The sequence below is a fragment of the Pipra filicauda genome, unplaced genomic scaffold (assembly GCF_003945595.2).
Source record: "Pipra filicauda isolate LSUMZ 115617 unplaced genomic scaffold, ASM394559v2 scaffold8_size5757611_pilon, whole genome shotgun sequence".
Lineage (NCBI taxonomy): Eukaryota > Metazoa > Chordata > Aves > Passeriformes > Pipridae > Pipra > Pipra filicauda.
The window spans coordinates 2,245,051-2,258,421 of NW_024105087.1; the positions used below are offsets into that span (position 1 = coordinate 2,245,051).

A 13,371-nucleotide genomic window follows, 5' to 3' on the forward strand; every position below is an offset into this window, starting at 1 on the left:
GATAAGCATCATTTAATCTCTTGTATATTCTGGCAATATCTACCATATACCCACAGGATCTAGGAACAACCTTAAACATCTCCACTTTCAATTCCAAATGCAAGCTGCATGTCATTAACCTTGCCTCAATATCAAACATGTGAAGCACAGCAGACATAAAATAAATAAATGAAAAATAATTTTGAAAACTGCCACATAATTTTCCCATTGGGAAAGAAGACAGAGAAAAAGAAAAAGGGAAACACAATGCTTGTCCCGTCCTTTAATGCATGTCATGAAAGTATTTCACTTCAGATTCTCAGAGGTCATCTGCCTCACCTATGCTGCTATCAATGGAAGTAGCATGCCTAAATATATTTGAGTTTCTGGGCTTCAGTTTCATGCAGCTGAAGATAGAAGGAAAATCTGAATAGAATTCAAGGTCATTAGTAAATCTTATTAAATTATGAATTATATGTGGAGCTATAGATCACACAACACAATATTGCTAACAGTAGGTGTTATCCTACCTCTTGGGATATTGAAGAGGTTGCTTGATTAATATTCATAAGGTGTTTTAAAATAATAAACTGATATATAAGTGACAAATATTATTGTGCTGTACTACATCTCATTACTCTGGTAGGTTTGTATTGTGTACTGTAAGCCTTCCACACAGAAGTCATTCTCTTCTGAATGGGCTTTGCAGAGCACCACATCCATTGAGGGCTCACTGGCAGTGAGGCGTGATGATCAGGGACATTCAACTTCCAGGCTTTGCTCTTAACCACTTAGTGGAGTTGCAGTTACATCACTATGGAAAGCAAGCTCTCATTAAATTGCTGTTTAGGAGTAAAGGGAGGAGTAAACTTGGGTTTCAGCTGAAAAATCATCTTGTTAGATTGCATTTTAGCCTGGAGAAGAGGAGGCTCAGAGGTGACCTCATCACCGTCTATAACTACCTGAAGGGAAGTTCTAGCCAGGTGGGGGTTGGTCTCTTCTCTCAGGCACTCAGCAATAGGACAAGGGGGCACGGGCTTAAGCTCTGCCAGGGGAAATTTAAGTTGGATATCAGGAGAAAATTCTTTACAGAGAGAGTAATCAGGCATTGGAATGGGCTGCCCAGAGAGGTGGTGGATTCATCATCCCTGGAGATTTTTAAACGCAGATTGGACGTGGCACTGAGTGCCATGATCTAGTAAATGGACTGGATTTGGACCAAGGGTTGGACTCGATGATCTCGGAGGTCTTTTCCAACCCAATCGATTCTATTCTATTCTATTCTATTCTATTCTATTCTATTCTATTCTATTCTATTCTAGTCTAGTCTAGTCTATTCTAGTCTATTCTATTCTATTCTATTAAGAAGGCTTCCATGTTTAGCCACACGTCAGTTATTTTGAAGCAACTTCTGATTACCAGAAAATCTATTTTTTATTTCCACAACGACAAAGGAAATCAGGCTTGGTTTTTATCCCTCCTACATTATTACATTATTTCATAGTAATGAAAGCATGAAGACCAAATTCTTTTTTCACTGATATCTGTTCAAGTGAAATGCTGCTGGTGCCTTGACCATCCACTGTCGAGATGCCAATAGATAATGCATGTCTGTCATGACACCCATTGCAGTTGTGCAAGAAAGTAGGTATCCTCCATATATATATTATCCAAAATACTACAGAACTTTCAATCATGGCCCCTCAAAGTTCTCAAAAAAAGAAAGTGGAAAACAAAAGACAGGAAGAAAACTGAATCTCCAGAATTTTCCACTGCTGTAACTGTCTTCCATTGCCTCTTAATGTCCCTGCAAGAATGAGAGAACCAAACATGCATTCTTGATTGAAGAGAGGAATTTTAAAAAAAAAAAGTCAATGACACAAGTGATATTCACCTATCCTTGATGGGACATCAGACCAGTTGAGGAAGGCAGTGAGCTGTTAGGTAGAACCTGCCAATATGCTGATTCTGTTTCCAGACACTTTGGCCTCCACCAAGAAGTCCACTAGCTGCTGCAAATGCTTCTACTATATCAGATTAAATTTTACAAGCTTATTTAGTTAGCAAGACTGATTATTTTTCTCTTTTACATAGGGGGAAAAAGCACTCCTGTTTATTCTTTTGAAAGCTACTTTCTTATTGAAATGCTGAATTTCCGTTATCATAACTGTACTCAGTGTAAACAGGAAACATTTGTGCTTTGAATCAGGCTATCATGTAAAAGTAGAAGGTATTTCAGCAGGAGAATTTTGGACATGTCTGTTTGAAGGCTCTGCTGTTTTATGATGGTATTATGGAGAAAGTACTAGGAAATTGTGACAGGAGTGAAGAGGATTTGGTTAGAGCAGTTTATTGCTTCTGGTAGACATCCCAACGGTGAGACTCACGCAAAATATTTGAAATCATTATTATAACTGAAGAACTGTAAAAGCCATATCCAATTGGAGAGAAAGAAATTCTAAAGATGTTCAAAACTTGCTAATTTCATTGATTGGTGAGCAGCATACTTCTCTTAGGGGGCTCTGTATGTTCAAGGATTCAAATATATCAGCCTTGTGTTAGAGCAGTATCTAATTATGTTGGAAAATGGTGCAACTCCAGCTTGTTCTCAGCTCTGCATCACCGTCTTCAGTGGTGCTCATAACAACATATACAATCATAGCAACACGCTTTGATTTTAATTCAGTAGAAAAAAATTCTTGCTAAAAGGAGGTAATGTTGATTTTCTGTTAGGCTCCAAGTCCTTGAAGTGGCTAACTGTGAAATGGTTACTGTAGAGGCTGATTAGGAAAACAGGCCTTGCTTTACAGGGACAGTGCTGTTGCCTTGATGAAATCTGATCATCTTGAAGAAAGCTTCCAGGTTTTCCAGTAAGAAGGTGCTAAAAAATATATTTATTAATGGCCTTTAGAAAAACGTTAACTTTGCATTTTATACCCCATTACCTCATTCACATCTCAATCACACCAATTCTTTGAACTGTTCAGAAAATAAATGTTAGCCCATTAATTATTTCCACAATTCCTTATACTTCTTAGATATGGAATTCCTAAAATTTCAAATTCAGGCATCTTTTAATCTGTGATATACAGCACTTTTAAAAAGATAGAGAAACTATCCATTTCAAAAGAGTGGTCCAGAATTTACCTACAACAGGAAAGTTCAGGACTCCAAGTTTGTTTTAGTTTTAGAATCTTTTCAGGAAGGTCGTCCTTATCCATAGTAATCCTGAAACTATTCATTGGCTACTACAAGTCAGGGTTTTTAATTATGCAGGATACCAAATCTGCTAGATACATTTAGGGCATGGGTGACAGTAGTCAAATTTTCCTCTAAAATTTCCTTTGTAAATAGAGTGAAAGTTGGGAAATACTCAGATTCTTCAGTCATAACTCTTGACAGATGTTGGCTTGACTAGTTACCATTATAATATGCTTTAGAAAACCTACAGGTTTGTTTCACCTCCATTTGGCTCTATCTCTTATGTTTCTAGGTATATATCTGTGCATTTACTCCCACTACAAATGTGAAGAGAGGATTAGGAAAGTTTTAGTAAATTATCGACAGTACTTTTTATGAAATTTGAAAGGTGCTTCAGATTTCTGCTGACATATGATGAGAGCTAATCTGCAAGTAAATAGATCACAACATGCTATGCAGATGAGCAGACGAGCATGTTTTTATTCGTGGCTGGTACCTGTTCTTTTCCAGATTCCCTTAAAAGGAACTGGGCAGAAATGTTACCATTGCTGTGTTTTACTGAGGCACATTTGAGTTCCATTGTAATAATGACCAAATTAAGCTTCTCTATATTGAGGCTGGGAATGGATTTCCTGAAGAAACAGAGATAAAAATAGTTTCAAATCAGGACTAGCTTTTGCTTACTCTTTCCACAGTGAGGTGAAACAAGATCTTAGAAGGTCCAGAACCAGGAACAAGAAATCTGCAAATGACTTTGCTACAGGCAAGTGTTTAGTAGTGTTAAAATATTTTTTAAAACTTTTTTGTTCTATTATTCCAGGAGGTTGCAGGGTCAAAACCAGAATTTCCAGCAGGTTGAAATATCAAGGCATATTTTTAAAATCCCTTTGACATATTAGTGTTTTTATTGCGCATAGCAGAGTAATGGCTTGCTGCCAGTCAGACACATTCTGCTTGCTTTATTTACACATTGAGGTCAATGAAATTCCAAAGTAGGATTACTCATTTGTGCCTAACAAATTTAGATTTGCCAGTGAAATGACCTATGTTGTCAGCAGGATTGTCTTAATCCAAAGATCCTGAGTCTGTGCCTCACGAGTTAAAGGGGTTACTAGTACAATGGTAATGATAACATCTTTGGTAGACATACTCTTCAGTTTGTTTAAAGACTAGCAGTTTTTATGAAAAGATGATATTATAACCCTGATATTGCTAAGAGCATGTAATGTTGTTGATATTTTAATGACCTTCTTTCTATTTCTTGAACCTTGACTTGTGGTTATGAATGGTCAAGCATCTCGCATTGCCTGATTGTGGTTCTAAGCTCGAAGTGACTGAATTCTTTGGTGATTCTTGTTTGTTTGTCTTTTCTACGTGGGTAACCTTTGTTCCAACACTAGTCAACAGACAATAAGAAATATAAATTTTAGGTCACTTCTCTAATTCCAAGTCTTGGGTTTTGTAATTCCCTAGCACCTGGGTTAGGTGTTAGGACCTCAAGAACTTGCATTTCCATATTTTTTTTTTTTTGCCTGCATACTATAAATGTTTTTAAATGTTTTCTTTTCACTGTTTACCCATGGAAGGTAAATTGCTTCCCTTTCAGTGCTGGGTTACCATAAAATGTATATTAGCCTGAAAGAGAGAAATTACTTAATGTAATTTTGTAGCTACAGTCTTTGTCATTCTCAGAGACTTGTTATTTAGCCATCCAATTGTATAACCAATTGTTCCCATAATCCTCAGCGTTTAAGAATAACGTTTCCATGGTAATCTTAGATTCTGTAAATGCTTATCATTCTCTAAATGGATAGCTTTAAATAAATAAGTCATCAGTTACCTAGTAGACAGCATATACTCTATTGGTATAAAAAGAAGAAATACACCTCAGTTATAAAAAGAGACTAGTTTGTTCAGCCATAATAAGTTCACAGTCTGCAGAATCATGACCCTACTGATAGTGTTAACAAAAGCTTGCTCCTTAATTATCTGCCTTGCATTCAGCTGCTGTTTCCCTCCTAAACTCAATTATAATTCTAATAGCAGCTGTGCTGCCATTGTTTGTTGCAATTCATTTTAAAGAACTTTGATTGGATGTCATTGGTCTTTTTGACTAAATGTGCAAGGTTCAAAGTATCCACTGCCACTAATAGCCCTCATCTCATCTCAAGATTATACTAATTATTTACATAATTATATATTATACATTATAGAGCTATTATATATTATTTCTAAATGATAGTTCTCCATCAAAGATGTTGAACAAAAGAATATATATAGTTTTATTGTCCTTACACATATTTCAGTGTTGAAGATATGCTTATGATTACTCTCTGTCTCTGTGTTAGCCAACAATTGAAGTATCCTTCCAGTGCACTGCAAATTTATTAGAGTATTCAGAACTCTCTATTGCTTTCAATTTTGACTCCTTGTTTATTATTTTTTCTGTACATCTATGTCTGCAATGAATGTGATAAGCTATTACTTTTACAGGAACAAAAATGTCCTCATATGTCCTTCAAATTTCGAGGTCCTAGTATATGATAAAACTTAATTTGATGTAATAATTACAAAATCTAGTAGAAGTACACTGCATGATTACCACTTATATAATTGTAAAAATCCAGCTCATCTCTAATGTAATATGAGAATTTGTATGGTGGAATATTTCAGCTCATTTATACAAGATTAGACAAAAATAAATTAAGAAATTGTTGCAAGTCCTGGATTTTGGATTGGATTCCACGTGTGGAGATTGTTCTCCTAACTTTATATTACTACTACAAATACAACCTTATTTCAGGATAACTCATATATGTCAAGAAAAATAAAGTAATAACAAAAATAAATGTTTAGTTATCTTAAGGCTATCTGTTTAGATAGAGAGCAAAATTTACTTCATATTTATAAGTGAAATAAATTGACTTGAAGTCACAGTTTTATTCTGAGGACTCTGGAACCCTGAAGTTTGGTTTGGGCACATCTAACCCAAAGGTGAGACCATGAATTCTGCCTTCTTATAATGGAAATTATGATCAAGATCACCTGCATGTATGTAGGGCATCAAATGGCTCGTTGCCTGTTAAAAACTCTGGAGTGTCAGTGCATTAAATCACGAGGACAGTCTCGCTTTTTTTTTTTTCCTCTTTATTCTTTCTAATATCTGAAACACTAACAAAAAAAGCCCCCACCAATAAGTCTGCAAAGAATTAAAAGAACCCTGCTGGAGTCGCAAAGTCAAGTGATTTGTAGTTTGCACATCAGCTGCATTACATATACAAATTGGCCTCTGCATATATACGTGGAGTAGTGGTCTTCAGCTGTGCAATCTTTGTGGAGAATTGCTGCCTCATGCAGTACAAGAGACTCAGAAATTGCAGCCAGGACTCCTCCATTTTTTGCAGAAGCTAGAAGGTATGTAGCACATGATGATGAGAATTGCAGAGAGAGAATGGTTACACAGTTAAAGTATTTGAAAATTGCCCGCAGCAGCTCCACAGAGTTTCTTTTTGCTGATAGTTCGTTTATGTAAAAGTATTTGCAGAGGTATTCAGTATTTTTGGATGCCTGACTTGGGATCTTGATGGTTGATATGCAAAAATGCTGAGGATTCAGAGTACAACTGATGTTTTGATTTCTGCTGCAGCTTGAAGCTTGTGTTTCAGGCATACAAAATATTAGTAGAATGCCAAACGCACTGAAGATGAGATCCAAGATGTCTGAGAGTTGGAACCCACAATTCACTGAAGCCCTCATCCTTAATCTTTTTGGTCAGATTTTAAAATGTATTTATTTGCATGGCTGGTGATGGGCATAGTCTCATAGAAGAAACTTCAAAAGCACTCTTGTGCTGGAAATGAAGGACTTTAGCACTTTTTGGGAAAACTATCACACTGCTTCATGCATTTTTGGGTACCTATTTAACTGTGAAAAATCTGATCCTCAGTGCCTTAGCTCCTGAGCAGCAAAATGACCATAATAAAACCTATTCCTCCCTGAGGCTGTTGCAAAGGTAAATTTTCTAATGTCTCTGAACATCTGATACTCTCGTGATGAGTCCCATGAAGAAGCTCATGAGGAAATTCCTAATTCCTTCTTCAGCTCAGAGCATGAGTACTGTATGGTAACCAAGTATAACACTGAAAATAGAGAAAAAAACCCAAACTAACGACTCATAAGGTGAACACCATCAGTTTGGTGCAGCAAAGGAGATAGGACTCGTGTGGATTGTGACTGTACTGTAATGCACATCTGAAAGGAATTCTAATGCTTGAGTAGTTCTTGACTTCAGAACCTTAGTATTGATATCAGAACACAGTTCTATACGTAATATTCTATAAAGTTTTTGTTGACAGTTGTTTGGGGAAAATACATATATCTAACTTACAGCTCTGCCACCTGTTATTAATAGAGTTTTCCCAAACCAGAGGGAATACAAGTTTTATGGCACCCCAGGCTCTCATATATCTACATTAGGGCAGTGATTAATACACTTTTTCTTTTTTCAGAGTTGGCTACCAAATAGTTTCAATTGAAATCTTCTGGAAAACAAATATGAATCTGGTTAATGAGACAAGTCTGCCACGTTGATGAAAATAAATGTAAAGTTTATTCTAATAGAGTTTCAGAAGCACAATCCATTTAGAGGAGTATTGTATATCTGTTCCAACTATCTCATTGCATGAAATATGAAAATGCATTTGAGTTGTGCATGGCATTTCACACATAATCTAAACTTTAAGCATGATTCAAGATCTAAAGGGTAATTTTCATAAGAAAAAAATACACATTTTTGGAATGAAATCTGTACTCGCTGCCTTTTTTTTTTTTTTACTATATTCTTGGTATCTCTTCCTCTCTGGAGATCTGGTCTGGACTTGGCAAATTCTGTGATTTCCTTAGATTTCTGTTCCAATACTGTCAGGAAATTATTTTCTTTTGTGAGGCCTTCATCCTCTGAATATATTTATAAGTACTTACAGAAGGCACCAATATGTGGGATTCAGGGTTGTTTTAGTGTCATTACTCCTGCTTCTGCTTTGCCCAGTGGATGAGGAAGTGCCAGAAGTTGTACTATGCTATTCCACTTCGAAGTAAAAGCTTTTAGAGGTCTGATTTTTGCCTCATAGAGGAACATTTAGGAGTAATTTAAAAATAACTGAGGATTTTGTTTGGTTCCACAAATTGTTTACATTTTGACTTGAAAAACTGAAGGAAAAAGAAACGGAGGACAGCAAAATAAAATCCCAGGGTACGCCATTAAGAAATTGCACTTTTGAGATTCCAGCCTAACCTGCATCAGTTTTTCTTGCATATTATTCTAATTAGCTTGGATCTCTCTCACATTCCTGTTTACATTTCTTTTTAATAGGTCTTTCTGATTCAATATTTTCCTTCTCTTTACGAATTTAATGCAAAGTGGCATGTGGTGTGAGGTGCCAGATGTGGATTACTTACTTGCCTCTGAAGCAAATAACACACAGAATAAGTGCAAGTATTAGGGAAAAAGGGCAGTACCTTATATTTGGTTGGAATCATAGTTCAGAAAATACAGACAAATATTCAGAAGAAAATCTGTGTTTTCTAATAATAAGGGCATAATATTTTAAGAAAAATTAAAATCTAGGATGAGAATAATTATTAAAGTAAAAAAATCAAGAAAAAGTTGATAATCTTTTACCAACATAACTATATGGCTTTCAAAACAGATGCAGCAATGGTGGTAACCAAACCAAGCATGCATTCTTATGTTTGTTATATTATTGGTCTTTCTGATCAGCTCTAACCATTCTAGACTATTATTTTGTGTTATATTAAAAAGAACTATATTATTATTATTGTATTAAAATCAGTTATAAGTATACACATCTCTGTACTTTTTAGATATTCCCATTGAATATAGTATAGCTAACAGAAGTGAAGCTTTCAAAATGAATTATAGTGACTAAAAAGTTTCTGAATAGTGGTAAGAAATAATGTAAGTAAAACATGCTGCTGTGACTTTTATAGCCAGGTGATACAGAATTCCAGTAGTAGAAAACATTTATATTCCATAGAATTACAGAGCAAATGCTCTAGTTTTTGCAAGGGCAACGCTCGTTGCTTGTGGAACGGGCTACAAGATGTTAAGTTAGCAGCAGCGTAGCTGTTCCTGCCTGAATTTGTACTTTTTAACAGCTTTAATAGATAATCTGTGTCCATTCTGGTTTGTGATATTGCTTATGCCTGGAATTATCTCCCTCACTTGCTTTTAAGAAGGACAAGAATTTTTTTTCTTCCATCAGTCTGCAAAAGGTAGTCCCCATAAGAATTTTTCCACTGTACATATCGACACGGCAAGAGTTGGGTTCTGAGTCCCTAGTCCAGACTGAGGACCTACACACAGAATTTAAATGTAGCAAATACAGAAAGATATGATATGTCAGAAAAGAGGTTATGTAATGAAGAAGCACAAGTAAAATGGTTTGTTTGATTGTTGATAAAGTGCCATGTGTGTTCACAAAAAGAAGGGGATTTAAAAATTAAGAGAGTTCAACTTTTAATTTTTTGAAAGATATATAAATACATATGTTTGTTAAGATGGGTAAAATTATTTATTTTGTGAAACTTTTTGATGTATTCTGGAACAGATGAACTCATTATTTATCCAAGTACTTAAGGACTAAATTGAACAGGGATTTTTTGTGTATGTGTGTGTTTCCTGATAAACCTGGCTGTTCTGTTTCTGTGTTTCTGTGCTTACTGGTTTCCAGTTCCCCTGTCCTGTGGGAACAAAGAGGAATCTATTTTTATTGTTTGATTTTCAACACGAGAAGCTTCTTCTAACTGTCAGGGAAATGCCCTTCCTAAACCACAATGAATCAAAACCTGACAATTGGTTCTTAGACTGTTTTTGTTACTGTTGCAAACCTAAACCCCCAATAGGAATATTCCCACATGAGTGTGATGGATCCACGTTCCGTCTTCTGTTTTACATTGTGAGTCTTTTTAGTGTACTCAGCATGCAATTTAAAGCCTGGTTTTTGACAAATGCAAGGTGATCTAATGTTGTAAAATATTTGAATGGTATAAAGGGACATTAACAAAATAAAGTTTTCTGTGCAAGTGGTGCAGAGAAATGAGGAATTGGTCTTGCAGATTGTTGCTCCTGTGGTCTGGTAAAGGGTCACTATTGTACTAGCTGGCATATGTGGAAGTGTCTTAAGGTGTTGAGTGGTACAGTAACACTAAGCACGAGACCTATGTTCAATAATATTTATATTGTAGACATGCTTTGTCTTTGCCAATTCTTATTTCCATTGTTTATCACCATGTTTCAGCATGACTTTGTAGCAGGTTGCAAACTGACTGCTTTGCTAGCTAACTTGGCAATTCAAATTTGAAGTCTCTGTTCTGTAATTCCTCTGGTAGGTTGCCTGTTTTATATGTTTTTCTCTTCAAAGTAAGTAATATGGTTTGTCATTTCCCAGCTCTGGGACCTTTGCTTTTCTCCATTAGTTCTGAAGAATAATAGCCAGTTACTCCAACACTATTTCTGCAAGTTCCATTAACACTCTGGGATATATTCCATCTGAATTCTGTGAATTTTCTTTGGTTGCAATAAATGTATTGTATATTAAAAGATCAGTTATTGCATTACTTAAGAAAGTCTGGGTAAATCTGTTCTGATGGATTATTTAGAAAGAAAGCTAGGAATGTGTGTATTAGTGTCTGGATGGCAAAGTGAGAGCTGCATTTACGAAGGACAACTGAACTGCTGCAATGATTCTAAGGGACAAAAATGTAACATAACACTACCCACCAGCTGAACTGCCAAAGGGTACATTTGGGGTTGTTGCACACAAATGAATTGTCTTTATTAATAATAACTTTAATTATTTATATAAATAATAACTAGTAGTTAAAATTGGAATAGTGACCAAAAAATCTATTTTGAAAATTCTTATTGTTAGCATGAAAGTGCTCCTTGGTTATAAACCTGACCCTTCCCTATTACATCTGCTTGATTAGTCCTGCATCTTCATTTTGAAGTCAAGTTTTAATGAACTTTGTTGTCCTTTCTCCTTGTCGTGTGTTATGTACATTTAATTATAATATCGGAGATCAATGATCCTTACATTTATTTTCCTAGACTATATCACGCCATGACAAGATTTTGAAATGCTTTTAAGCAGTTTTGCCCTTCAGCTGTAAATTGTGATTCTGTACTTCTTCATTAATGATCTTGGAGTGCTTACATAACTACTTAAGAGAAAATATTAAATGTGAGATGGTTCCATTAATTTAAGAGCAGGGACATTCTATTTAGACTCCCTTTCCTTGCTCAAGGAGTACAGCATTTTTCATTTTGATAAATGATTTACCCTGTTATAACTTTTTTAACTAATGGATATAGAAAAAAAAAACCTGTTAAATAAAAATGATATGACAAAAAAGTATGACATTCACTTTATTTTATACAGAAATGAGTGTAGCACAAAGTGATTTTATTGAACTGTAACAACAAAATATTGGAAGTTCAGTGCTGAATTGGCCTTGAAATTTATTTCTTGTGTCATATAGATCCTTTTGCCTCCAGATGAAGGTTCAGTTAAAGACCCACACCACTAGCAATGCAATCCTATAGGGTATTAGGTTCCTTTCCCTTTTCTGATGGGTGCATCAAGTGTTCTTACCCGGAGCACCAGTTTCAGTGTCCCAGATTTGTATTGCAGTTGGATGTTAATCAGAAGGGAGAACTGTCTCCCCTCTCACCCCTGACATGCTACCTGAGAGGTTATTACAGTTGTTGCTACAAAAAGGTCATATCCAGAAATCTATTTTGCTATAATTGTTCCTGTGGTCAGGAAGAAGGCTGTTGTTTCCAAGGAAGTGAGCAGTGTATAAAGTGTAGGGATAAGGGTTTCTTACTAGAAATTTTAACTCTTTCTGTTTTTGTTTTTCTTTTTTTTTGTGATTTTTTTTTTTGTTTGTTTTTTGTTTGGTTTTTGTTCGATTGGTTTTTTTTTGGGTTTTCGTTTTGTTTTGTTTTGTTTTCATTGTTGTTGTTGGGAGGTTTGTTTTTTTTTTTTGTGGTTTTTTGTTTGTTTGTTTTTGAATAGGCTTCTGTGAATAGGCTTCTGAAATATTTCATCTAACCAAGTAATTTAATGGTCTAACATCAGGTGTGTTACAGTTTGTGATCAATAAGTAGTAAGTATCAAGACTGAGATTTTCAAAGGGTCTGAAGAATAATTACACATTCATCTCCCATTAAGTTCTGAATGCCTTTGAAAATTTTAGTCATGCTTATCACTGGACTCTACTCAGAAAAGATTGGGTTGTATTATTTCAGAGAGTGTCATCTGCATATTGAACTAGCTAAAGTATTAGAACAGTAATCAATTAAATCTCTCCAATCCAGACACCTTGTACTGTTTTTAATCACATCCAGAAGCTCCACAGTTTATGAGCCTACATACATCTCAACCTTTTAACTTGCTGAAGCTCCCAGTTCCATCCTGATGTGTTTCACTTAAGTAATAAAAGTAAAGCAATCTGTGCAGGTTATTACTGTGAATGTCAGTCACATTTATATGTATATCAGAGGAAAGATATTGGTCATTATACACTTTTTTCCCCTCCTTTTTCAGCTTCAACTGCTGCTGTAAGAAGCATCAAAAAGCATCGAGCATTTGAAATGGCTTTCACATTATTTCCTTTTCTTGCTGCAAAGCTTAAGAACCTGATTACAGTGCTGCTACCATGGGTGCATCATTTCATGGATGAAAAAGATGGATCCAAGATATTAAGTAAAATTTTCAACTCCTCAGAAGGATATTAATTTAATGAAGGGCATAAAGTTTTTGTACCTTCCACATCATCTATTTGAACTTGTGTATATGCTATATACATCTCCACAAACAAATTTGGTATCACTGTCCTTGCTGCTGAAGAACTGATGTACACTTTCCAAAACTGAGTTAGTTTACCTACTGGCTCCCCATAGGGTGAGATAAAATCCTTAGCTTCCAACACAAACCCTACCAGTTCAGCTACTGAGCATCACTCTTAACCTGTAGTACTTTTTCTATGTGAGTTAATATTAAGCAGGGCATGTTTGGTTGTAATCTCTTTGAAGGTTCAAATTCAGGAGCAGATATGTTTTTCTGGCACTTTTTTGGTCAGGATCATGGGCAGAGTGACTCCACA

The 13,371-nt window shown here is 35.5% G+C and overlaps 1 protein-coding gene across 1 annotated transcript in view; it reads left to right on the forward strand.

The window, feature by feature from the left end:
- Positions 1 to 13,003, forward strand: part of IQCM (IQ motif containing M) — a 52,564-nt gene extending 39,561 nt beyond the window's left edge. The window contains 1 exon segment of the mRNA XM_039391003.1: positions 12,813 to 13,003. Within this exon segment, the coding sequence (XP_039246937.1) occupies positions 12,813 to 13,003 (191 nt within the window).
- The last annotated feature ends 368 nt before the right edge of the window (positions 13,004 to 13,371 follow it).